The following is a 27,602-nucleotide window of genomic DNA, read 5'->3' as shown; positions in this document are numbered from 1 at the left end:
CATAGAGAAAAAATGTGTAGTTGTATTGAAATATTTGTCACAAGCGGGTAGCCGTGGTTGGCTGGGTACATATGTATATACACACATACTCGATGAAATATCTTGTGCGGTTTTTTCATAGCGGTGATAGCCCTTTATATGATAAAGAATAATGTTCTTACATGCTCTGTGGTTAAAGGAGCGATGAAGAACATTTTCAGTTGAAATTATTAACCTCCAACTTCAAGAATTGTGACATTGAGCTTTTAAGCTTGAAGGATTGCTCGGAAAGCTTTCACAGCCAGAAGATACCAAAAATATTTGGTGACATGTTTTAGATTTATAAGTTACTTATCATCTCCTCTTTGATCTTTGTCGACATTGATTGATAAATACTTAATTTTTTGGTGTCCTCATATTAAAAGCTCAGCAATCGTTGTATTTTTTGCATAGGGGGCGCCAAAGAGAACTTCTTGTAAAAAATTGAATTGCCTTTTCGCATAGTTGTGATAATACTGCTGGATATTTGATATTTTAAACTTAAATAGTTATCGGACTGTCTTTTCTTATTCGTGATCGATTTTCACCAAAAATTAGGAAAAAATTATCCCTTTGCAAGGATTCTGGTAGACACTTCAGAATAAGGCCATTCAGAGTGATATGATGGGACAATTTTTAGTATTTTGATCTTAAAAGATATTTTATTACGTAATTGGTACCTCATCTGCGACTTTTTTTTATCTACAACATAGATTTTCTAAGGTGTTATCATTGTGCTCTAATTAGGTTGCGCGTCTATCGAATTTTACGATGAAAGATATTATACAACTATTATACTTGAAATTTTGTGTTTTCGACGGAATCACGACTACGGAGTTAATGAGAATTTTCCAAGAATGCTTTGGAAGAGTTTTTTATTTCCAGTTTGATCACAATCATAAGTATTTCAGTAGCAAAAAGTATTCAAAGAAGGCCAAGAAGTCAACCAAACTTTCCTGATGTCAGGGCCTCTGTTATTGACGATAAAATCAAAAAACTATAAGAAACAGGGTTTATAAAACAGTGTGTTGGCACCACGGAGATAGACAGAGATATCAAAAAATAATCTGACATCTATTATGACTCGCCTTAACACATTTTGGTAAATGTTTTGGGTATGAAGGGAGTCAATGCAAAAATAGTATGAAAATACCCGAACTTTTGCAAACACCAAATTGATTAGAACTTGGAAAAGAGTTGCTTGACAACGTAGCTGAAGACCATTCTTTCAAACACATCACTACTGGTGAAGAGGGTGGATTTATGAATATGATGTCGAAGCTATCCAACAATTTAGCGTTTCGAGACCGAAAAAACCAAAATTCGCTAAAAGCACTGAACGGCATCTCAACCGTGGCTGAGGTGTAAAAAGTGTACGGAAAATTATATTAAACATAGAGATGCTTGTATTGGCTCAGAAGCATATTTGAAAGGTGATAATAAACATTTGTATCCAAATACGTCAAAATGATTTTTTTTTTAGTTTGGGTCAAATTTGATCAAATGGCATACTACCAAAACCATGAATTCATTATAACCTTTAGAAAATCTCTACCACCCGGGTATAACATATGCATTGTGATTGCCGTGGTGGCTTTTTCACTGCTCACATACCGACGAGGATTCTTCACAGATGGGTCGCAACAAGATTGGAAGGTTGGCGAGAGAGTTTTCTTCAAGGGGCTCTCCGTCAATCTTAGCGTTAGGCTACCGGACCACTGTAGTGTTTTTGAAGCACAAATGGCTGCTATTGAAGTGCCGGTAGATGTACTGTTACGAAGTGCAGGTTCTTCCAGGGAGCATCCAACATTACATGAGCATTCGCCCCAACAGAAGATTGGCAATATTTTTGAAGCAGAAATGGCTACTATTCAAGTGCTAGTAGATGTACTGTTACGAAGTGCAGCTTCTTCCAGGGAGCATCCATCATGACATGAGCATTCACCTCAACAGCAGATTGGCAATACTAGCGCTAAGTACGCAAATTGTGTGCTCGAATATGGTTAAGGAGTAGTTATCCTCACTAGAAAAAGTATCAAGCTACTTCATCATAACCGTTCGGATGCCTGGTCATAATGGAATCGCTGACTGGTAATTGCAAAGCATTGAGCCAGAGGTGACATCCTTCTCGCGCTTACATTGGATTGGGAATGAGTTGGATCTCCATTGGCATCTTGCGTTATAGTGCTGGACTAAAGTACCTCGTGTATGTTTGGCAGGCGCTGGTCGACTTGGTCCTCTGCGACTCTTCTTTTGGGCCTAGAGTTGAACACAAGGGTCTTCTGAACGACTTGCTCTTAGTAAGGATCATCCTGCCACAATCTTAGTGGACTTTGTCAGCCATTTATGCTGAAAGGCTAAAAACTTGTCGGACGCCGTTGTAAAATTCAGATTATAGCCAATGCTGGCTATTTTTAGGATCGAGCTGTTGCATTCTTCATAAGTGAAGAGAAAAAGTATTTAAAAATACATATGTAAAACTCTTCCAAAGCAAACAAAATTTTCTAAATTTGAGACCATTGCAATGAAATCAATTTCAAAAATTTGTTACCCCACTTTTAGACACATACATGGATCTAATTTTAAATCCTTCAGGCTTTTCACATTACTAGCAAATACTTGACGCCAGCAACAGCTGATTTATAGCCAAAGATGGTGAAATCGCAATACCGCATACCCAGCCAATGGAAATTCCCATGAACATTCTAAGATGTCAACTGAATTGCATGAAGAAGCGTATAGGAACACAAATTCCCACTCACACACACATACTGACGTCCCTTCATCGATATGTTTGTGTGTATGTGTATGCTAATGCAACTATTTATGGCAAAGCGATACATTTCCGATTTCCACCAAAGGTATTCTATGTCAATGGCAAACTGATCGCCACAACAACAATAGCAACAAAACAGAACGAAATGCCACAGCAGCAGGAGTCCGCAACAATTGCTGCTTGCATTGAGAAATTTAAAGAAAGCGAAGCAAGCGCGGAAGAGGGCGTAAAAAAGCACAAAAGAAATTGCAACACACAAAATTGCATGCCACCAATTGCTGTTGTGCAAGCAGCTATAAGCAGAAAACTAAAAGATATTGTTTCGCAAAGCTTTGGATTGAGTTGTGGGTCTTCTATTAACAGCCTAATAGGGTCTGACGCTGGTCTGTATTCTTTGTGTGTAAATTTGAGTGTTGAGTCTTCCGTTCGCAGTGATCGCCAAAATAGCATCTGGTCTTCCAGCTGGTGGTGTTGTTCGAAACTTTCAGCGTTTTGATTTCTATTTATAACAAAAAAGCGGCGAGCAACAACAAAACATATGGAAATTTAAACCAAGTGCAAAATTAACAGTTACAAAGCTAAAATCTCTGAATGAATTCTGCATATTCCGAAGTCTCTATGTAGCTACAGCGCTATTCGGAGCATTTTTACTACTTATTCCTTGTATTTATTTTTAATCACGTGACTGCCTGGTTAGCAGTCGATACTTTGGTGATCGGTATTGTTTGCACCAAAATACAGTGGTTCATTTCATAAAAGAAGTGGTCGAACATTTTTTTAAGCTTAATTAAATACGTGTATATTCAAGATTGATATTTAGTAAAGTCTCAAAAACAATGAAGTTTTATGAATTTTCAGGTTAGGTATGCGTCTTGGCTAAAATATGATATAAGTTAAAATGGGCCTAAATGTAGGCAACATTTTATATTCAAATTTTTTAAAGGTTTGTATATTAACTATTAAATCTATTATTCACTATAGTTGTTAAATCTTGACTAGTTGACTAAACTTCGTTGTTGAGGACAATATTGCGTAGTCGAAAAAGTCTTTTCGCATTTTCTCAATAGACGTCGTTGCAGTTGCATATCTCCAGTGCTACGAATCACATTGTGTTATGCTATATATTGTTTGAAAGGTGAAATTTTAAGCTTTATTTAACCAAAAAATAATAAAATTCGGGGAAGTGGAAAAGTTACAGCTGTTCAAAACTGAGTGAAAATAATGAAGAAATTCGCTATGTTTTGACATTTTTGAAAATTTAAAGAAAGCGATGCCACGCAAGCCACCAATGAAACTTGTCAAGTTTACAGAGACGATGCTGTATCAGTTCGGGTAGCACAACAATGCTTCGCTCACTTCCGTTCTGTGAATCTCGATGTGAAAGATGAACCTCGCTCTGGTCGACCTTTAGTTGAAAAAGTCGATGAAATTATGGAAAAGATTGACCAGGACCGTCACATAAGCAGCCATGACATCGCTAAGGAACTTAACATTCATCATCAAACGGTTTTGAACCATTTAAAAAAGGCTGGCTACAAAAAGAAGCTCGATGTTTGGGTACCACATGAATTATCTGTGAAAAATTTAATGGACCGAATTAACATCTGCTATTCTTAGCTAAAACTAAAAGAAATCGTACCATTTCTGAAACGAATGGTAACAAGAGACGAAAATTGGATCAAATACGATTATAATGTGCGAAAAAGATCATGGTCCAAGTGTGGTGAAGCTCAACAAATGGTCGCAAAGCCAGGATTGACGCCTCGAAAGGTTATGCTCAGTGTTTGGTGGTATAGGAAAGGATTCATCCACTGTGAGCTGCTCCAGCCTGGTCGAACGATTGATTCTACATTTTACTGTCAACAACTGATGAGATTGAAGCAAGCAATCGAAAAAAACGGCCAGAACTGATCAACAGAAAGGTCTTCGTCTTCCATCAGGACAACGCTAGACCACACACATCTTTGATGACTCGCCAAAAACTGGGAGAGCTTGGCTGGGAAGTATTGATGCATCCACCCTATAGCTCTGACCTTGCAACATCGGACTACCATTTGTTTCGGTCAATTCAGAACTTAATGGGGTAAAGTTTGCTTCAAGAGAAGCCTGTGAAAATTACTTGTCGCAGTTTTTCGCCGAAAGACCAGAAAAGTTTTGTACTGATGGAATAATGTCTCTATCGAAAAAAATGGCAAAAAGCGGTCGCCCAAAATGGTATATATTTGGTTCATTAAAGTTCATTATAAATATTAAAGAAATAAGTTGAATTTTGATTAGAAATTCGAAAAGACTTTTTCGACTACGCAACATAATTTGTTAATGAAGGCACCGCAAACTCTCGCCATCCACACCACTGTGCATTGCTCAAGTGCCATATGTTTAGACTAGCTGTGTTTGTTGTTATTGCTGGGCATTCAGAAATATGATTCCTTCTGCTTTTATTATTAGTCATCACGTAGTATCTTGTCGTGATTGCTCCACACACGAGCATCTGCTGTTTTGCCGCTGCTGAGATTCGCTTTATTGATTGCAACTGAGCTCATTTATCCACACTACTCATATACATACATATGTAAATGTATGTGTGTGTGGGCCATTGTTCTTTTCAGCGCAATAAAATCTCAATTGAACTTAATTGAAGCGTAGCATTTCGAAAGCAGCGGCGGCTATGGCGTATTTTGCAAGCGCAAACTCAACGCTCGACGAAGGGAATGAAGCTGTTGAAGGCACACACACAACTGCATACGGTGCGGTGGCGTCTCCGCTGCTGGCGGATGTGCCAGACATATTGACGCAACAACGCCGTGTGGCAATGTGAGATTCGTGCCTTAATAGTTGCTGTGGAATGCCACAAAATAATATGAAAATATTAACTAAATTTGAGAAATTTGCCAATTTTCCGCTTTGAAGTTTCACAATTAATGCTTTTGGGAATATTACCGTTATATGTGAATACCGGCAGACCTATAATTAGAATCTTAATATCGTTGAGGTAATATGCTTATATCAGAGATTGAAATATGGAATCGGTCTATGAGTTGAACATATATCCGAAGCTTCCTTCCTGTAATAGTGAAGCTTGGTCAAAGTGTTTTCTAGAGATAATTACAGTATCAGGAATCTTCTTGAGAAGTCTCAGAAGATATGGCTGCGATTCTTCTATTACAGAAGTCTATTTTTTTCCGCGATTCTGCCACTCAAATGGGAAGCTCGAAGGCACTAGATAGTTGAAACAGTCGTCTGAAAATCGAAATGAGTCCAACCATATTGGAGTTCCAAAATTATATGATCGAACCGAAATACCGAAGGATTTACCTCTAAACAGGACCTACATTTGATGCCAGCTTACAGTCAACATTAAAAAATTTTATACTTTTAGCTGGAAACAGAAGCTGGGAATATGGAAGGTTCCAAATGAAACTCATTCTTTCTTCAATTGAATTCCTGGAAGCTTGCACAACTGCTTCTCAGACAATATTCCTCGTGGCGGTTTCTCTACTCACATCCCGACGAGGAACATCTGATGGAGAGAAGTCGCTGGAAAAAAGACGCACTGAGCTTTTTCACGGATGGATCGAAGTTAGGAGAGAAAATTGAAGCTGCAGAGCCGATGAACTAAATAGTGGGGGCACCCGTACCGCACTCGCATCAAAGTGAAAGCGAGTTGAATTTCCGTTTGGACGGCATGGCCTAGTCAGCGTCACTGTTCCATCGACTGCGGTATTCGCCGTTGCCAATGAACAAAGGAAAATAAATATCGTAGAATTTGGTCTTTGTTCGTCATTTGGAAATAAACCTTATTTCGATTAATCTGATTGTAGAAGCAAGCTACCCTATTCTGACTAGGCTGGTGGTTTTATCTGACATTTTTGTACAGTATTCAAACTGCTGTTTTCTTCCTCTTTTGCGACCTCAACTCGATATAATTTTTTCAAAATATTCAAATATTTTCCTACGAGTCTAACAATGACGCGCTTCATATCACAAATATTAACCATAATGTGTTGAGTTGATCTATCAGTGGTGTGAAATTCTTTGATAATCCTGATCATGGCGAATTTGAAGCACTGTTTGTTTAACATTTTCGATGTTATCTTCATTAACAGAGGTTGTGGTTGAACAAGTCACTTATGGCAAGTTTTTGATGATTTCACGACCTTCACTGAATCCTTTGTAGTTTACAGTTTAAATGAGGAGTCCGAGTTAAATTCGATCAGATGATGTATGTAGCAAATTAACTTACTTATATTTACATATATGTACATAGATTTTCATGAATATGAAATATGCAAATAACGGTAAAGCTATGGATAAATATTGCAAAGTTTTTAACATACCGCCATAATTCAAATTTAATATCGAACTCTCTGCAGCCAAATATCCACAACTTGGTGTACTTTCGGCTTTTCTACATGGATGCCAGTATGTATATAGATAACTATGTATGTATGTTTACCTATTTGTATGATTGTGGGTACTAATACATAATATTGAATAACAATTAGAACATTTGTTTCGAAATTAATAATTTTGTTATCACTTTTGCGTTCCAGTTTATTAGTATTGCCCAAGCAAATCGATTTACAAACGGTAAGGTGTGTTTAACTAAGCACATGGCTATGGACATATGAACTTATATACATTTATATATATTCTCATATCTGCGATAGACAATTTACGCTTAAGTGATTTGGAAAAAAGTAATATTTTTATAAACAAAGCCGATAAGATAAAGCGCTGGAGTTAGTCACTAACAATATTTTCTGAGCACAAGTGTATAAAGAGATAATGTTATAAATACATATGTGAGCATATAGGTATGTATAGACTAGTATATATGTATATGTCTTCATATAATATATATGTATAAATATATATATTTGTATGGTACTTCAGTATGATTATATCATCGACTTAGCTATGAACCACAACTTACTAGGCGGTGGCAAGTGCGCAACGTTTTGTTCGAAACTATTTTACAAATTAAATTTTACAACTACATACATACATATATACATATGAAAGTATGTGTGCATAAAGATAACAACAAAAACATTTTCTAACAACAATTTCATGCCATAAATTAACGCTGCGAAAATTTAGCGCTCAACTGGCACGTTTCTATTGGATTATCTGCCAGTGAGTATACACACAGACACATCTACATACAACTAACATACATATATGTAAATGTATAAATGTACGCGTTTGCATTGCAATTATGAATTTAAAGTGTTTTCTTTGCGTTCGCCTCATTTGCATTCGCCGCCTGCCTGACTGCTAACCTTTCCCAGGCTGGAAGCGCTTAAGCGTTGACCTGCTTTCGACACTCCAATGGTGCAAATGAACGCCTTGCCACTTGCCACTTGCCGCTTAGTGCTGCCGTTATGATTTTATGCAATTGCATAAGTGTGTGCGCATGTATGTGTGTGTTTGGGCTATGGCGCTGTGGCAATTGTGCTTCATGCAAAACTTTGTTCGTGTCGGCCGCTTCGCTCGATTTATATTTTCTAATAACTCTATTAGCACATCTCAATGACTCAAAGCACTAAGCGGCGCAGACGAGGGGTTGGGACGTGGTGAGAGGAAGAAGTTGTTAAAGAAGCGAAAAATAGTGCATTTTAAAAGTCATCGTGTTGCTAGATACAGTTCACATAAGCGATTGCCAAAAGTGGGAGAGTGGAAAAGCGTGACCAACATTCCATGGTTGCTGGTATACTCAGCACCTTATTTTTGTAAAATTTAGACAGAACAGAAAATTTAAAAACTTCAAGAAATTCTTTTTGTGAGATGAGATCAAAATTATTATAAAGAATATCACAACAAACTGGATCCAAGTTCGGAAATTGTACGGCCCTTGGCAATGCTAAATTGTATAATAACTTTTTCCTTGCAAAATAGGTTAAATGGTAGATACTAATAAAGAACACATTTGTTGTTTAAATATTTATTTTTTAATAATAGGTTTTTCAATAGAGACGCTACAAAAGTAGACTGATAGTGACAGCAAACAACGCCATATTTTATTGCTCTTTTGACATTTCTCTTAAGTACAGTTTGACATTTGATCATGGAAGGATATGCGATCCAACACTTGTCGAAATTATTAAAATTTACTACCGAAATTCAGTGGCCTCATCTTTAAGAGCGCTATGTCCAATCGTGCTGTCAGATCAACATTTGAGCGTCTAGTGGGAGTTAATCCACAGGCAAAATGTTCCTGTGCCAATGAGACAAAGGAGTACCTATAGTGTCGAGAATGTTGCTGCTGCAGTCTGTTACACGTCGTTCTCAAGCGTTGGTCATCTCTGTGACGTCGTTGTAGCATTTTTGACTAAAAAATCTTTTCCTACATCCTTTCAAGATCAAATTGATGCAATAACTGAAGCCACTTGATCACTAGAATCGTCGTACGAGGTTTGACAATTAAGTAATGAGACTGATTTTATTACCGCGCTTGTGGTAAACCTGTGACTTTGAAATTTCCTTTCTCTTTTTTCGGCATTTCTCACCTCTCCATTGATATATGTACCATCGCTCTAGCTTGTTTAGTTCGCCTGCTGCGTCAAGTTGAGTAGACGTGTGTTTGTAGTGCTCGTCACGAAAATGGAAAAACGAAACCAAGAGCAACGCGTCGCGATAAAATTTTGCGCCAGATTGGGTGAAACAGCTTCGGAAACGTACGCTAAAATTGTAAGAGTGTATGGTGATAGCGCTCTACGACCCGGAAACCAAACGCTAAAGCACACAATGGTTGTCTCCGCGCGCCCCCCGCCCGAAAAAAGCTCGCATGAGCAAGTCGAAGGTGAAAACGATGATTATTGCCTTTTTTGATAGCCGTGGAATCGTCCACAAAGAATTCGTTTCACCGGGAAAAACTGTGAATCAAGTCAATAGTAATTGCCAAGTACTCGAAAGATTGCGAAAACGAGTCAACAAGGTGCGCCCAGACATCGTTCGTAACTGGATCCTTCATCACGACAACGCGCCGTGCCACACCGCCAAGTATTTGGCCTCTAAAGGGATCACCGTGTTGCAACAGCCGCCTTATTCGCCCGACATGTCACCCTGTGACTTTTTTTTATTTCCTAAAACAAAATCGGTGGTCAAAGGAATCCATTCTGAGTCCATTACGGGGACATCCAGGCGGCCGTGACGAGGGTACTCGCGGACATTCCAGTCGAAGCGTTCCAGAAATTTTAATTTTCAAATACACGGTTTACTCGTATATAGTATCAGTCTCATTACTTAATTGTCATACCTCGTATGTCACCATGAGTCTTCTATAATACCCTTTACTTTTTAATATAAAAAGACCCAGCTATTGATCAAATACGACAGTTACCTCTCATCTGTAATGCTGCATTGTATTCCTTGCATTTCATAAGGATGCCTTCAATATTCTGAGTTAGGTTAGGTTATACCGACCGGCTATCACGTCACACATAGACCTACAAGCCCTTAGTACTCGTAATGTCAGATGGAGGTTCAGTTTAATATTCTAAGTTGGCTCAATAATAATAATGGTCAGATAAGTTGGAGTCTATAAACATTTGGTTACCTAAGAAGATGTTTTTGTTTTCAGTAACTTTCGGGTCAACGATTTTAACGCTGCGAAAGAAGCAATTTATGTATATAGAACGAGGAATTTTCGATCAAGGCGCAAAAAACATTATAATTTTATCTCTAATAAATTCCATATTAAAGAATATACAGATTTTCCTGTAGATTCGGGGATTCAAATTCCATTCCACAACAATATTAACTGTAACATACTTATGTACTATATGCCACACGTGACAAAAGCTGCCTCTATAAAAATTGTATGCACAAGCAAATATTTATACACACACTCATGAAAGCATGTAACACAAAGTCCTTGTAAAAAACATGTGTTTGTGTGTGTGCGTGCTCGTGTGCCTTGCGTGACTTTGAAAGTATTTTACATACGAAAATTGCGCACATATTTTCAGTGAAAAATTGTAAAACAATGGAATTCAGTGATGTGCTTCACTTTGCTCGAGTCTACAAATCGATTTCTTTCGCAATTTTTGTACTTTTTGGGGTGAAAATATCCTTTCATGGAATATAAACAGACTGTGCCACATGTGTGGAGCTGCGCGTTGCATGAAATTGCAGGAATTTCACCCCAAAAGCACTAAAGGGCTTGCAAAATTCCGTTTCCCTGCAAATGTTTCCTTTAGCAATTGCTAACCCCTTTTGACTGCTGCGCTTCTAGCTGCCCTCTTGTTCTTTGCTGTTGCAAGTCATGCCACTTGAAGTTGCGTGCCATTGCAAGGAACGGAAGGAAAGCAGGCGCAAAACACTTGAAGAAAACATTTCGCAGCTTTTATGCGACTGACTGAGTGACTGAGTGGCCACTGGTGGCTGGCGGCTGTTGGGCTGATGTACCGTTGTTCAGCTTTTAGGTGGTTGTTTGGCTATTTGCTTGGTGGTTGACCCCGCCTGAGAGTCAGCTAGTTGACAATATGCTACTAAAGTTTAAATATTTAATTATATGTGTATATGTACATGTAAGTACGTGTGGCAAGGTGGCAAGCGAATCTCGAAGCTTATATCGAAATGCTTGTAGAATTTCTAAATAAATTTCCATCAAAATATTTCTCGGCTTAAATTTCTATTTTAATAATATTTGCGTTGGTGTTTAAGCTTTTCAAGCGAAAAACAAAAACAAGAAAAATAAACAACAACAAAACTAACTTGGCTGCACTGAAGCTATAATACCCTTTGGAAATAAAAATAGTTTATATGACAGCTATATGCTATAGTGGTTCGATTTGTACAACTCCTTTAGAGATTGTACCGTTACTTTGGATAAGAATCTATGCTAAATTTCATAAGAATATCACTTCAAATGAGAAAGCTTTCCATATAGCAGCTTGATTTTGATTGTTCAGTTTGTAGGGTAGCTATATGCTATAGTGGTTCGATCTGAATAATTTATTCGGATATTATACCGTTACTTTAGGCAATAATTTATACCAAATTTTATGAAGATATCTCTTCTAATGAAAAAATTTTTCATACAAAAACTTGATTTTTAACCTTCAGTTTATATGACAGCTATATGCTATAGCGGTTTGATCTAAACAATTTCTTTAGAGATTATACCGTTATCATAGGCAATACTCCATGCCGAATTTCGTGAAGATATCTCTTCAAATAAAAAACGTTTCCATACAAAAACTCAATTTTGATTGTTCAGCTTGTATGGCAGCTATAAGCTATATTAATCCTATAACGGTGATTCCGACAAATAAGCAGCTTCTTGCAAGGAAAAGAACGTGTGCAAAATATCAGCATGATATATCGACTCAGCTCTCTAAAATATTGTCTATATAGGGTCTCCGATGTCTCCTTCTGGACGTTTTAACCTTTTCAACAAAGGTGAACAGCATGTTTAGGGTATAAAAAAAATAAAATTCTACACAACAGTATTAAGTTCAATCAACACTTTGATTTAATAAACGCCTACATATTGTTGTTGTTGTTGCTATAGCGCTGACAACTATGAATGTAGGTTAATCGTTGAAGAATATTAAGAAGAGCAGATGAAAGCCATAGAAAAGGCATAGTGAAAACCAAAACAACAATAAAAAAAAATAATATTATAAAATTGTAAATTTAATATCAAGCAATTTGAGCGCAACTGCTTTCTAGTTTGTTGCTTCAGCTGGTGTTGTTGCTGTTCATACGCGGGCATAGACGCTGAGGAATATGAGATTTCCGCTGCGCTGCCCACAACGGCTTAGCAGTTGCAACGATTGATGCCAACACAGACATGCACACCTACATACACACACACACTGTTAATGCACACCCACGCACACAGCGACGTCGCTAGTACATAAATATGTACTATATATATACCACACGCTCTGTGTTGTAGTTTCGCTGTGCCTTTCCACCTTCACCTTTCGATTGCTTTTTTTGCTTTTGCATTATTTCGTTATTATTGTAGTTTTAGCTGGATTTTGAACCTGCATCTCAATTTACTCGCTGCCAGCTGGAGGATTATTTTCAGTTTACTCCGAAGTGTTGCCTCGACACTGAGAAGCTGCCAAGTGCTAGTAAATTGGTGTGCTCTGATTGAATTATTTACAGTTTATTTATATATGTGTGTGTGTGCATGAGAGGTCAATATAGATTACAAAGAACTTCGATTGTATCAAGTTGAGTGTTAGTAACTTATACGATTCACCGAGTAAGAGGATATATAATACCATTTAAGGTGAATAATATCATATATAAGATACTGGGAGAGAGAAAAGGTGAATCGAATCGATCAACACCAAGATTTAAACGTAAAAACTATTTGTTTTTAATAGTGATCAGTGCTTAGCAAGCAACTGCCAATCACCAAATGCATTACAGGCGTGACAAAAGATGATCTTGAAACCTTAAAAATCATCTATAACTCCTTTGAACAAATAAACTTTTTTCAGATTCGAAACTCGAACATAAAGATTTTAGAAGCGACAGGGATCATCGCCGAAATAATAAATTAATAAAATGAAAATAGTATGGTGTGAGACACTAGATAACCTCTCTAAACACTTAAATCCGTTTCAGCTAAAGAAAAGATGTATTCGTTTTTTTTGAAAAAAATAAATATATATTTATTCATTCCTTACAAATAGTCCTCATACTTGTACGATATTATGTACTTATGCCATCTGTTCTTCCAATCGTCGAAACACTTCTCAAACTCAGTTTTTAGGATAGCATTCAACTCTTTCAGCGATTTTCAGCTATATTCAAAACAACGACCCTTTTAAGTTGTCTTGTCTGGAAATAGGAAAAAGTTGCGCGGTATCGCTACAGTATTGTTTGTGGAGAAGAATTCACGAGCAAGCAATGAAGTGTGAGCGTTTAACTAAGGAAAATCGCCAAGCTCTTAAAAACACAGCTAACCTTAGCGGCTGCTACAGACAAAGTAAGCAATGAATATATCTGAAAATCTTATATTTTCAGAGTCATGTATATCCACAAATAAAAAAAATTGTCCATAGGAGCTTTTAAACCCATAATTCGATGAAAATGTGTATCAATGGAATGTGTGATTGCATAACGGTCAGCTTTCTTAAAACTCTGGTATGTGGTCTTACACAGTGCGATTAAGAATGCGGCATCAAACATGTTTTAATTGTCAAGCTCAGGCTACACAATGTAGCAATCATAATATGTAAAAAGGCCGAATTCCTTCCAAGCGGCCAAACTATCAACAAAGACTACTATTTGAGTGATATTCGTCGTTTTTCTGAAGGTATTCGTAAAAAAGGTCGGAATTATGGATTGACAACGATTGGTTTTTGCTCCACGATAATGCAACGTCACGTACTGCATTGATTCTTCATGAATTTTAGGCCAAATTTTCAACCACTATTGTGCCGCAACCACCGTATTCGCCTGATTAAACTCTTTATGATTTCTGGCTATTAAGTAAGCTCAAACGAGCCCCCCGGGGAAACGGTTTTGAGTCAATTGAAGACATTAAACGTGAATCGCTAGGCGCATTGAAGGCTATTGCGGATATTGACATTAACAACTGTTTGGAGGATAAGAAAAAATGTTGGCACAAGTGTATTATGACCAAGGGGATTACTTTGAGGGGACGACATAGATTTTAAAGAAAAAATTAAGAATTTTAAAATTTTGAAAAAATATTTACAATTTTTGCTCATAGTAGTATAGCTGAAGCTATCGGCACATTTCTTGAAAACTCGACTGAAATGGCTTCAAGCATACATATACTCGTAATCCACAAAATGTTGTGTAGCAAAACAAGCGAAAATGCGACTTGTAATGTCAAGATCCTTCACTAACACTTTACGAGGAACTTGTATCTGGTTTCCCTCTTCAACTAGATATATGTAAGTGTTAAAAATTGTTGGAATTCTTAGCAAATTTTTCAATGAAATAAATAACGCTAGTAATTGCTTCATTTGAAATAATTTAGGCTTGTCGGAGATTATATATATGAAACCGCAGAAGGTCATCTAAAACATCATCAATATGAGTTTTCAAAGGCATTTGTAGAAAACTTATTCTTTGGTGGGTTTTATAGAGTAGAAATGAGTAGTAAAATGTTTAATGAAGAGGGAACTAAAAATGGTTCAGAAACACATACCATCTGTTTCTTTGCTGTCAGAAAATTATTTCCAATTAACTTGGGTTGAACGTAATAATTGCCATAATTCTTTCTTTTATGGCTTCCCAACTCATTTATTTTAAATAAAAATAACTTAACAAAGAAAAGAAAATGTTTTCCCCAAAAATAATGTACAAGCATTCGAAACTTGCACCTTCATTATTGTTATGTGACAAAGCACAAGCACTGAATTATAGGTGGTACTGTTAGGACTAAACTTTAAATTATGCTCAAAAAACTAAACACTTTCAAGAATTTTTCTTTTTCAAACACGTTGTACATTTTTTGTACGAGAATGACACTTTTAATGCAAGATAAGTCTCTAACCAAAAATTTAACCCCACTCAGACGGCGTGTCTGTCTCATAATTAAATACACCAATTTGAAATAGCACCCCTTTGTACAATGGCCTAACAAACATTTCATATGTGACATACGCATACTAACTACCCCAATTGAATTTTAAACGGATAACTGTAACCATTGTGTTGCAATTGCATTTAATGCCCAAAACCACCCTCAACAATGCAAGGTTATTTACGCACCCACATAAGTATATATAACATATGTATATGTACTCGTATATTGTATGTATAATGCGTAACAATAAAGGATTATTACTCGCTTGAATAAATGGTGAAAATCCCAAGCATATCCAATGTCTTTTGTATTTAAAGTTAAAACCTTTGTTCACCTAATAAGTATCGATTTTCCAACAGCTACCATCTCTAATAATATTATATAAAACGATTATGTTATCGATAAGTTTTAAAGTGTGTGTTGTTGAACGCAAACACTTGCTAGGAATTTGGAGAGTGCTTTAGTTATAAGGATTAAAGTTCTCGATTGATATTGTTTTAAATTGAAAAATATAAGTATATGGAAAGCTTGATGCGTAAATAACACATTTTTTCCCAAAACATGTCGAATTTCTTGCCTAAAAAGGTTTGTTTGCAGGGAGTACTTCTTCTTCTTCGAAAGTCAGTGTACTTTGGTAGAAGTTTATAGTGAACATGCTCTAGGTGATGGTGATGATTATGGCTTGGAAGACAAAGAACGTCTGCAGCCGCCAAAAGAGTTTGAAGCTGAGGATATGGAAGCACTACTCAATGAACACATGATGAGGTCGAAGAATCTTTAATGTGAATCAAGCAGCCATTTTAAAACGTTTAACAGTAGACGGATACATTCAAAACTTAGGACAATTTGGCATGTCAAAAGTACTGCTTGTACGCTATAATAATTCGTTTAGACATCGGATTTATACTTATGATGAAAAACGAATCCATTGATATAATATAATAAACACAAAATTCATAGGTGAAACCTGGTCAAGCAGCCCAATCAATGTCAAAGCCGAATATCTAAGACGAAAAAGCTCTGTATTTGGTGGGATTAGATGAGCGTGCTGTATTATGTGATACTAAAATCGGATGAAATCATCAATGACGAACGCTACCGACAACAACTCGTGCCGTTCCCATCAAAGTCGCGTCCGGAGCGGACCGGGATTTTTTATCCGTTTAAAGACTGTCAACTCGACAGATTTCTGCCGCTACCACAAGAACAATAAAAACTCATTCAAATGAAGCGAGCGATTGCCAAAAAACGACGAGATTCATGACTAAACAAGAATAAATACTTTTTCATCATGGCAATGCTCGGCTACATGTTACAAAGCCGGTTAAAAACTATGAGCAGCTGTGAAGTTTTGTCTTATCCGATCTACACAGGCCTTGCTACTTCTGACTACTATTTGTTTCGGACGTTGAAAAACATCCTTACTTGATTATCCCTCAGCAGACAGGGGATAGAATTTGCTCGGCGTTAAAGTATGCCTTTCGTAAGAGACGACTAAAATCTATATGCACTCTGCCTGTATTTTTGTCTTGCCTTGAAATTTTAGCATAGTCCTTGTCAGAAATAGTGCTATAATACTCAGCTTAAAATGATATTATAGACTTTGAATGAGATTCCTTCTACTGAAAAGACATTGGAAGTTCATGTGGCAAATGTTACCAGTCATTGAGTTGGCGGGTTTTCAACTGGTAGTAACATAAGCTACAAGGTCAAACCGGAGACTTAAATAAGGTACCACGGCCACCAAGCTGGAAAAGATGTCTCTTCCTCCTAGACCGATTGGAACCAAAAGTTCGTGCAAAAGGAATTTATTATTTGGGCGCTGATCAACGCATTGTATGGATCTACATATCGCTCATTTGCTGTAAGACCGGCATAAGTCAAAAAAATCGATTTTCCAGAAAACGCATTTAAAGTTTTCAACTTACTACAACCTTACACGGTGACTCCAACCTTACACCTCTTCTCAAGCGGAGCATATAAGAGATATTCATATGAATTTTTCACTCAACATGTATGATATAACGAACAATTCTGCAGCATTAACTCAAAAATGTGAGAAATGTGAGGTTAGGCCGTCGTCAGCAGGTACTCACGTAAATCACAACGATTGTTGTTACTGAAATACTTTGAAAACCATAAAATTTTAAATGAAGAAAATTGCGAATAGTGTTTATTGCTAAATGGCCAATAAACTCAAGATCGTTACATAACATATGATAAAATATTTGTTTGATATTTAGTTTTATTAAACCAATAATGGGCTTCAATTTCCAAATTTTTAAAAAAAATTTTCCATCACAACACTCTATTTGGATTGCTTTGTCTAGCGAGTTTCCTACTGGGTCGCTCACTTCTCACTCACATAACTAGCAAACGAGTGAGCCCTTTAGAGAAAATCACCACTAAATGGTAGGTCTTGAGTTTAACAGCAAATAGAGCGTCATTTTTCAAATCTTAACAGTTTCAACATTTTTATAAAATTAATTTATTTTGTAAAACAATATTTAGTATACAAAATTCATTGGTATTTTCTTAATTTTGAATATTATGCTAAAAGTTAAGTAAAAATATTGGGTTGAAGTACTTGTTTACAAGCTCAAAGGGGTTGAGAGCCGGAGCGTGTTCAAGCAAGGAGTTCAAGTAAGGAAATAAATAAATAAAAGCAGCGCATGCGCAGAACACACAACAATTGTGATAACAACCCAGAAAGCGGACCATAACACATTGACCACAAGAAAGGCAGAAGTAAAGTGAAAAGGAAAAAGAAAATTCAACAAATTGCAAAATAGCAAAGGAATTGGAACTTTTTAATTTTTCTAAAGTTAACAAAAACAAAAACAATGATTTAAAATAATTAAATTTGCAGTGAATTGAGTGCTTAGGAGATTAACTACTATAAGGAAAACAAATTCCTTGTGAATGACACGGGCGTTAAAGTGAAGTGTACACACGGCTGCGAAGCCCGAGAAGCATGATAAAGCGAATAGAAGCAGCTTAGTAGAATTCGGGCGACGAAAGCAACAAATACAACGGTGCAAAAGTGTGCGGCGTACGTTAACACGGCGATGATGGTTTGACGGGCATATTAATAACGGGAAATGCATGAAAATTAAACAATAAACAAAATTTTTGTTACGCAATCAATGAAAGAAAGTGCAAAAACAACAAAAGACAATAATTTATAAAGCGGAAATAACTTAGCGTGTAAGAGAAACACAAAGCAAAAACCCCGGAGGAAAAAATCGACGTGCGTAGGACCTCTCTGTGCGCTTTGCCAGGATACACACAGCGGGTGCCACCCAAAAACAAAAAAAAACACAAAAAATCGAAAACGAAGGAATATTTACTGCCAGCAAGCGTCCTTAGCAGCGAGCTTATTAACGGCATCGAATAAGACATTCAGCAAATAAAAAGTGTACTTGTTGTTGTTGTATGTAAATAACGCATACGCGCTGCAGCAGTTCTAAGCGTAGCAATGTGTAAGTGTTGTTGTTGTTGTTGTTGTTGTTGTTTTTCAACTTTCTTTTGTGCGTTTCTTTGTGCTCTGCTGGCACTTGAATAGCGTGTGGCCTATCTACGTGTGTGTATGTTTACGCAGCACACTGTCGCCAAATTGTGTAACATACTTTGAGGCGCTGCACCCCACAGACAGCTGAAATCACTGAAAAACACGCTACAAGCCGAAATTTTTTTGAAGCAAACGACACACTTCCGGCACTTGACCTCCTTGTCGCGCCCACAAGGCACAGCCGCGTACATAAATATAGTTCCACACATAATCACATGTGTAGGCATTTGCATATGCGTGAGTGGTAATCGCGATTTTTGTTGCTGATGTGGTGTGTGGCATGCGTTTGTGTCAAATTAGTGTCGAGGTTGTATTCTGTGTGCGCAAAAATGTGAAAATGCCGAGAGCATCGCTATTTGTGTGCATTGTCTGTTGCGTTGTTGCATGCAACTAATTAGGGGTTTGTGCAGCAAGCAAACAAAACAAAACAAAAAGTATAAAAGGGTGCTTTACTTTGCATTGTAATTATGCCAAAGACAGTTAGGCAAGCAAAATTAATAATGGGCGTGGCTGTTGCAAGTATCAAGCCATGAATTTCATTTTTCTTTTTTTAGTTATTTTTCCTTTTTGGATAATTTTAAAATACATTTTTTTGGTATTGGATAATATTTGCCATCTTCAAAGGAGCATATAGGGCATAAAGCACTTAATATACCTTGAAAATCAAGATTTTAATATCAGAGATGTGGCAGAAGATTTTGATTTAGTTTATAACAGTGCAGTATTTTTATAGCAAATAGTTCCTGATGCATCTAAATTGAGTTTGCTTCAGAAATATACGTTGTGACCAAAAAAGTGCCCGGAAATAGTAAATAAAACGCAAAATATTTAATTATTCATAAATATTTATTTTATTGCTTTCAAAGTAATCCCTACCAGATGCATTACACTTATGCCATTTCGATGCGATTGTGCGTTATCATCTTGTAAAATCCGTAAATTGTTCTTCCAAAATTCCGGCCGTTTCCGATAGATGTCATCTGAAGCCTGTATTTTATCCTTATAGACCGTCTGCCCCTCCAGAACAAATTTATGATACACCAAATAACGAATATGGAAGAAACAATGATTGGTTTCGACTCGTTTTTTTCTTTCATTTCGCTGATTGTTGACTACTTTGCATGTCAAACTCATAAATTGATGTTTCATCGGCGGTTATAATGTTTAATTAATGTGGAACGGCATTCGCACGATGAAGCATATCCAAAAAGAGTTACTTTCGGTATTCTTTAAAAAAAAAAAACAGTTTTATCGTTAGAGCTCGAGCAAGAGCGCGTTTCAGATTCAACATATCACCAAAATCATTCGAACGGACTTGCGGGAAATGTAGAGCTCTCCTGCCATCTCTCTTGTCACTTATCTGATGAATTTCAAGCGCCATATCCTTTACTTTTCTAATATTTTCATTAGTTGGAGAGGTCGAAAGTCGTCCAGAATGAGACATGTCTTCAACGATCTCTTGATCGTCTTTGGAGACCTTTTATCACCCATAGGCTTGTGCTTTTGGATAAAACTGAAATACGGTTAGCCTTTGCCAACATTCGCAACGATCCGCATATGAAATTTGATAGAAATAAAAAATTTTAGACAAATTCTTTGTTCGATATTTTCATTTATTGTAACGCACTACTGAGGTGTACCGCCTTTAGCAGCTGCTGTAAACAAACTGGTTGATAAATAGCGCTCATATTTGTTGTAGCAACAGTCCTACCAACTTATCAAAATATATTCTTTTAAATATCATTTACTCGGGGAATTATATTATAATTGTTGGTACTTTTTTGTTTTGTTTTTTTCTCCTTCTTATCAAGACAATTTTGGCTGAATCATTGCCTTTAATTTTTTATAACCGTGTCGTATCGCTCTATTCTATATTTGGAATAATCCTATATTTCTATTGCGAATTAGTCTCTCGGGTAATGAGACACACATGCCACAACCCCAACTAAAAAAAAACATTGTTGTTATGTTATACTTCATTAAAATAATCACATGATTATTTAGAGAATTGATTTTCATTGCGGAATCCTTCGCGAGTCTTACCAGATTTCAGATACTTAATTAACTATGTGTCCGATTAGAGGATATCCTATATGCTACTGGGATCAAAAAGTAAGGTGAGGTGATTGGTTCCTGATTTGGCTTCGTGTGACTTTCTGGTTATTCAATGATCTCAAAAGGTCAATGCGGGATACACCGTTTTGAGACAATTGAGGAAATAAATACCGAACAGAAAAAAGTTTTGACGGCTAACTCGAAAAGACTATTCCTAAGATTTTGAGGACTGGAGAAAAGGTGATTAAAGCGCGTTTTATTGGACCAGGAGTGCTTTAAAGATAATTAAATTCATTTGGAAGTATAAATATAGCATTTTCATTTTATAAACGATTTCACTTCACTTTTGGAGCATAGTAGTACTCTTATAAATTCTATGAGTTCAGAAAGCTATTCATGGTGTTGGTTTTTTGTATGCAATGGTTTTCTGGGACTCGAATATTTCAAAAAATATACGTTTTAGTTCTTTTTCTATTTCCTTCACCCTATGTATTCCAGACGAAAAAAAACGACTGGCGCGCTGTTGTTAACTCCAGTAAAGAAGAGATGTACTCTTCACGAGGAAAAAAAATTGGAATCAATCGCTTTTCCGAACGTATGAATATAAAAACTACTAAATCGCTAACTAGTACTATATTATTCCACGAATAATCTGTTATTTGACATTGAAGCTTGTGAAATCTCAATGGTGTTAAAGTTTATATTAAGAAAATCAAATTAGTTGTGAGTTCGATAGTAAACATAGTTTTCGAACGACATTGTGGCTTAAGTTCTTACAGAACATTCCTTGGTAAGGCAAACAAAGGATTTCTTTGGAATATTACCAAATTATTCAAGGCTTGCTTCATGGCGAGTTCGAAGACCGAGTTATACATATATAATTTGCGAATAGGAGGCCAATTGTTTTTATCTTCATTCAAACACATAAATAATGCATTATCCAAGTGGAATATTTTTTAGAACGATCGCCCATGTATTCAAGGATTTACTTCATACAAATCAAAATTTTCCTGAAATCAGGGCTTCCAAATACCTTCGGTGGCAATAGAATACCGGTGAGAACGTAACCGTCAATGCCGGTCGTTATAGCGTCATGATAACCGACTATTTGATGCCTGAAATTGAAGTTCGTTATGTCGGTGATAATTGGTTTCAACAAGATGGCTCCCCTTCCCACATATCTCATCAATGTATGGATTTATTCAGAGAACACTTCGGGGAGCATATAATTTCACATTTTAGGCCGGTCAATTGGCCACCAAAATCGCGTAATATCACAGCGTCAGACTTTTTCCTGTGAGGATATGTAAAGTTTAAAGTATATGCGGACAATTTCGCTTCGTTTCAGGTCTTGAAGCAAAACACCGTGCGTATCATTCACCAGTTTTCCATTTAAAATGTAGGGAATTTTGAAATTAATCACCCTTATACAGATCTTAGACTGAACAGAATATGTGAGCGGGGAAGGTGGTTCACTGAACAAAGTGGCTTTATTTCTCTCGAATCTAGCCATTATCCTATGGTGACCCAAAAACTCCTCCAATCATTAGTAGCGACTGGTACACTGGATAGTATCAGATGTGGTACATCCTATATGTAAAAAATCGGTGTGGAGGTTGGGAACTAACTAACTAAAAAACGAAAACTAATGAAAAGTTTATAAAGCAACCGCTTTTTCTTCACTCTTTCACCTTCGAAAGCTAGTTTGGGTAGAGTCAGCAGTTTTCAAAGCACCGTTAAAGCTTTCGATAGTTCCGTGCTTCCATTAAATTAATATATGTACAGTCATAGTCTTCTTGGTCTTTTAAAAAAGCTTATCAGGCGAGCAGGACTGTACATGGCTGCATAATTTAAAGTATGAATTGTAGAAATCAGCAACGTTTCCAGCGTCAGCGGTGTAAGCTTTTCGAATAGGCTTAATTATCTCCCCTTGCCATGATCAACCAGAAATAAACTCTAAGCCACTTTGAAAATAAGTTTCACACTTTATAAAGTAAACTGACTAAAAAAACAGCCTATATTATTTATATTTTCAGCTAAAACACCGTCATTCGATAAGGATCGTGACTACATCGGCTTTGCCACACTACCTGAGCAAGTGCATCGGAAATCGGTGAAACGTGGTTTCGAATTTACGCTCATGGTTGTCGGTGAATCTGGCCTAGGCAAGTCAACGCTGATCAATAGTCTGTTTCTCGGTGATCTATACAAAAATCGCGTAGTACCCAATGTTGAAGAACGGCTTGAGAAAACGACGCGTGTCGAAAAGAAGACAATGGACATAGAAGAACGCGGTGTACGCTTACGTTTAACGGTGGTGGATACGCCAGGTTTCGGCGACGGCATCAACTGTGAGGATAGTTGGCGCGTCTGTACCGCCTACATTGACGAGCAGGTGAGTGTGAGATATGAAACGAGAATAATTTTGTATGAAAACTAATATTGCTCGTTTACTTGCGCGTAGTTCCGTCAATACTTCACAGACGAGAGCGGACTGAATCGTCGCAATATACAGGATAATCGTGTGCATTGTTGTTTGTACTTTGTGCCGCCGTGGGGTCACAGGTGAGTGTTTATGCCGTTAAGCCTCTCCTGATATGGAATAAAACTTTTATTTGCGTTTACAGTTTACGTCAGATGGATCTGGATCTCATTAGGCGCTTACACCGCAAAGTCAACATAGTGCTGGTGATCGCCAAGGCGGATTGTCTGACCAAAAATGAGGTGCGCAAACTCAAGGAGCGCATACTACAAGATCTGGAGGATAACAAAATACAGTTATATCAGTTTCCCGAATGCGATTCAGACGAAGATGATGATTTCAAACAGCAAGATCGCGATCTAAAAGCATCGATACCATTCGCCGTCGTCGGCAGCAACACGATACTTGAGGTGGCGGGCAAAAAGGTGCGCGGCCGCCAGTATCCCTGGGGTGTGGTGGACGTGGAAGACCCCGAACATAGTGATTTCAATAAGTTACGCACTTTCCTCATCTCGACACACATGCAAGATCTGAAGGACACCACACAGGATGTGCACTACGAGAACTTCCGTGCACAATGCATCTCACAGATATCGCAACATGCGCTGCGAGAGCGCGGCAAATTGAAGCGCGACTCGATTAGCTCAACCAATGGTTTCGATGCGGCCATTTCGGAAACCGATCGTTTGTTGTTGCAGAAAGACGAAGAGATACGACGCATGCAGGATATGCTCACGCAGATGCAGGAGAAACTCAAGCAGACACATTTGATGGAGATGAAGAAGAACGACAGTGTTATCGATGTTTAAGCGCAAACAAAGAGAGAGAGAGAGAGAGAAAAAAGAGAGAGAAAGAGAGAAAAGAGGGTGCTAAAGATTGACAAGCAGAGAGCATATTTGTTTGGAGGAGTAAAATTTCCTTGTAGGCATGAGCTCGAACCCCAGTAAATCCAAAAAGTACCAATATTTCGCGCACAACTGTACAACACGGAGTATTTATGATTTGGCAAATACTTTTTAAAGTAATGCTACAAGCACAGACACATACAAATATACATATAGTTATTACAATATAGAGTACACACAATTAGCTTAGTTTGAGCTTAAATTAAACTAAACAGTGTTAGGTTAGATTCCCTTGCACAAATACTAGGCGCACCAAAGTGTTTTTTTTGAGCTCATTTAGACTTCGATTTTCATTTTCGAAATTCGGCCACACACATACCAGTGCAATAAAATAAGAATATATTCTCAAATATATAGCGAGACAACGATCAGCTGATTTAAGCATTATTTCGAAGCGTTTTTGAACCAAAAATTTGGCAAAATTTTATTCCCAAACACACTCACACACAAATACATATAAATGCATTCCACAACCATCATTACGAAAGTGTAAGATTTATATAGTCTGCAAAACGAATAACCGGTTTTTTCGCGAATCCAAACGTTAGCGGAATTCACAAGCGTTAAATAGCTACTTACTAATCAATTGCATATTAGAAGCGATCATATTTAAACGAAAAATATATAATTACAAATAATAAGAATAATAAATTTACAAAAACATTTTCGAAAATAACGATGCATTTAGAAAATAATTGCATATTAAGAGTTCAAATTGGATGGCAACACAAAATTTTTTTCATAACAAAACTACAGGGATGTGCGATTAATCGATTGTGGCTAAAATGAGCGATAATAAATGAAAAGAAAATTTATCCGATATTTCTTATGTTGGTATATGTACATATATATCATCACCCAAAGCACTTTTCAGATTTTATTTCAACTCTGGCTAAGTCCTGTTGCTAATAGAAGCTAATTAATTCAAATTTAATTGGCTTGAGTTTAAGTAAGTTGATTGTAATTGAAAAATATTTACATAATTAAAATTAAAAAATTTAAATTAAATTAAATTAATTAATTAATATTAGTAATTTAATTTAATTTCAAACTTAATTTAATTCAATTTAATTGAATTACTATATTACTTAACTAATTTAATTTAATTTCAAAGTTAATTTAATTAAATTTAATTGAATTAATATTTAATTAATTTAATTTAATTAAGTTTGAAATTAATTCAATTTAATTGAATTAGTATTTAATGAATTTAATTTAATTAAGTTTGAAATTATATAAAATTAATTAATTAATATAGTAATTAAATTAAATTCGAAATTAAATTAATTTTTCATTGCTCTTGTTCCATAAATACCTTTAAATAAATCCAAAACTCATTATTCTCATTTGAATTGAACAAAATTAAAATAAAATTAATTAAATTTATTGCTCTTAATTAAAACATTTTTTAATAATTGAATTAATATTTTAAGACTTTTAGTTCAATAATACATGGGGGCTTAATAGCAGACATTACGCTGGATTAAAATTTAATCTAACTGTAGACATTTGGAAAGTTTTTCAATATAATTATTCCTGCCAAGGCCATTTATAAGTAAATATATTACTGATAAGCGTGCTTTTATATGATTTGAAAATAAAATCACAAACTTTTAGATTTAATAATTTTTTAAAAAAATTTTAATAATTTTTTAAAAAAAATTTTAATAACTTTTTAAAAAAATTTTAATTTTTTTACAACAAATTTTGTTTTTGTTTTTACAAAAAATAATTTTTTTTTAATTTTTTTTTAAATTTATTTTTTTTAACAAAATTTATTTTTTTTAACAAAAATGTAAATTTTAACCAAAAAATTTATTTTTTTTAATAAAACTGACTTATTTAAAAAAAAAAAATTATTTTTTAATTATTAATTCAATTATTTACATTTTTTATTTTTTTTTTTTAAATTAATAAACAGGGTACAAATGCTATAAAAAAATATTGTATTATAAAAAAAATATATTATATTATAAAAGAATATTGCTTTAAAAATGCTTAGTCACAATCGATAATCGCCACACCCTAATACGAATTTTTTGAAATTAAATAATTATCTGCAAAAGCAAATATAACAACAAAAGGGAAACATTTTAGCAAAAGCAAAATAGTATTGCTATAAAAAATCATGTATCATGCAAGCAAAGAACAAAAAGAGAAAAAATGAAGGAAAATATAAGAAAATTTGAAGGAAAACATACCAAAGCAGTGAGCGTATCAGCATTAAATGTGTATTGTTTATAAGTAGACAGCGTGCGAAGAGCGTGAGCAGGTCTGCAAACAATTATAAAAATATAATTAAATTAAAAACAAAAATAATTAATTATCAATAATTAAAAAACAAATAAAAAATATAATTAAATAAAAAAAATTATTATCAATAATTAAAAAATAATTAATTAATTATCATTGAAAAAAAATTGTATTAATTAAAAATTAAAATATAAAATAACATAAAAATACGAAATATGAATTTAAAACTTAATTAAAAAAATTAATTAAATTAACAAAATTATTAAAACCAATTAATTTTAATGTATTAAATTGATAACATTATTAATTAAAATTAATTTTAATTTGAAAGTACGAAATATGAATTTAAAATTTAATGAAATAAAACTAATTAAATTAATAAAATAATTAATTATTAATTACAAATAATTTTAATTTGAAAATACGAAATTTGAATTTAAAACTTAATTAAATTAACAAAATTATTAATTTTTAATTACAATTAATTTTAATTTGAAAATACGAAATTTGAATTTAAAATTGAATGAAATAAAATTAATTAAATTAAAAAAAATTATTAATTATTAATTAAAATGTATTTAAATTTAAAATTAAATTAATTGAGGTAATTAAATTATTAATTGCAATTAATTTAAAGCAACATTTTAATAAGTATATCGTCGTCTGCTATTATAGTTAAATTAAATATTGTTGTATTTATATTTTTGCATAAGTTTTCTATGTAAAACTATCTGACTAAACAAACTAACTGCGAAAACACACACACATACTACATACTTTTTGTATTATATTTTATTTTTAAGCTAAAACGATTTACATAAAATAATTATACTCACATATACAAATACACATCAACTACATATGCTTAATTGTATATAAGTACAGTTATGCAGCTGGAAAAGTCTTTGAACTCGCTGCAACTTAATGCAGCGAATTATCAATTTGAAGCTCAACTAAATAGCAACTTTCACACTGCAAACACTCGAAACATATTTACATACAAACATAAC

General features: G+C 35.2%; 1 protein-coding gene across 2 annotated transcripts in view; it reads left to right on the top strand.

The window, feature by feature from the left end:
* Positions 1 to 25,136, top strand: part of LOC105227461 (septin-2) — a 44,547-nt gene extending 19,411 nt beyond the window's left edge. The window contains exons 1-4 of one of the 2 annotated variants that reach the window (XM_011206809.4): positions 18,243 to 18,808; positions 22,989 to 23,347; positions 23,417 to 23,517; positions 23,580 to 25,136. In XM_011206809.4, coding sequence (XP_011205111.1) covers positions 18,805 to 18,808; positions 22,989 to 23,347; positions 23,417 to 23,517; positions 23,580 to 24,243 — 1,128 coding nt within the window. In that variant the 5' untranslated portion in view covers positions 18,243 to 18,804 and the 3' untranslated portion in view covers positions 24,244 to 25,136. Of the gene's footprint in view, positions 1 to 18,242; positions 18,809 to 22,988; positions 23,348 to 23,416; positions 23,518 to 23,579 lie in introns of those variants that run through there. The other variant, XM_049455614.1, reaches the window with a different exon arrangement.
* The last annotated feature ends 2,466 nt before the right edge of the window (positions 25,137 to 27,602 follow it).

Source organism: Bactrocera dorsalis, chromosome 4 (assembly GCF_023373825.1).
Source record: "Bactrocera dorsalis isolate Fly_Bdor chromosome 4, ASM2337382v1, whole genome shotgun sequence".
Lineage (NCBI taxonomy): Eukaryota > Metazoa > Arthropoda > Insecta > Diptera > Tephritidae > Bactrocera > Bactrocera dorsalis.
The sequence above is the reverse complement of the archived record's forward strand: the minus strand, read 5'-3'. Positions and strand labels throughout refer to the sequence as shown.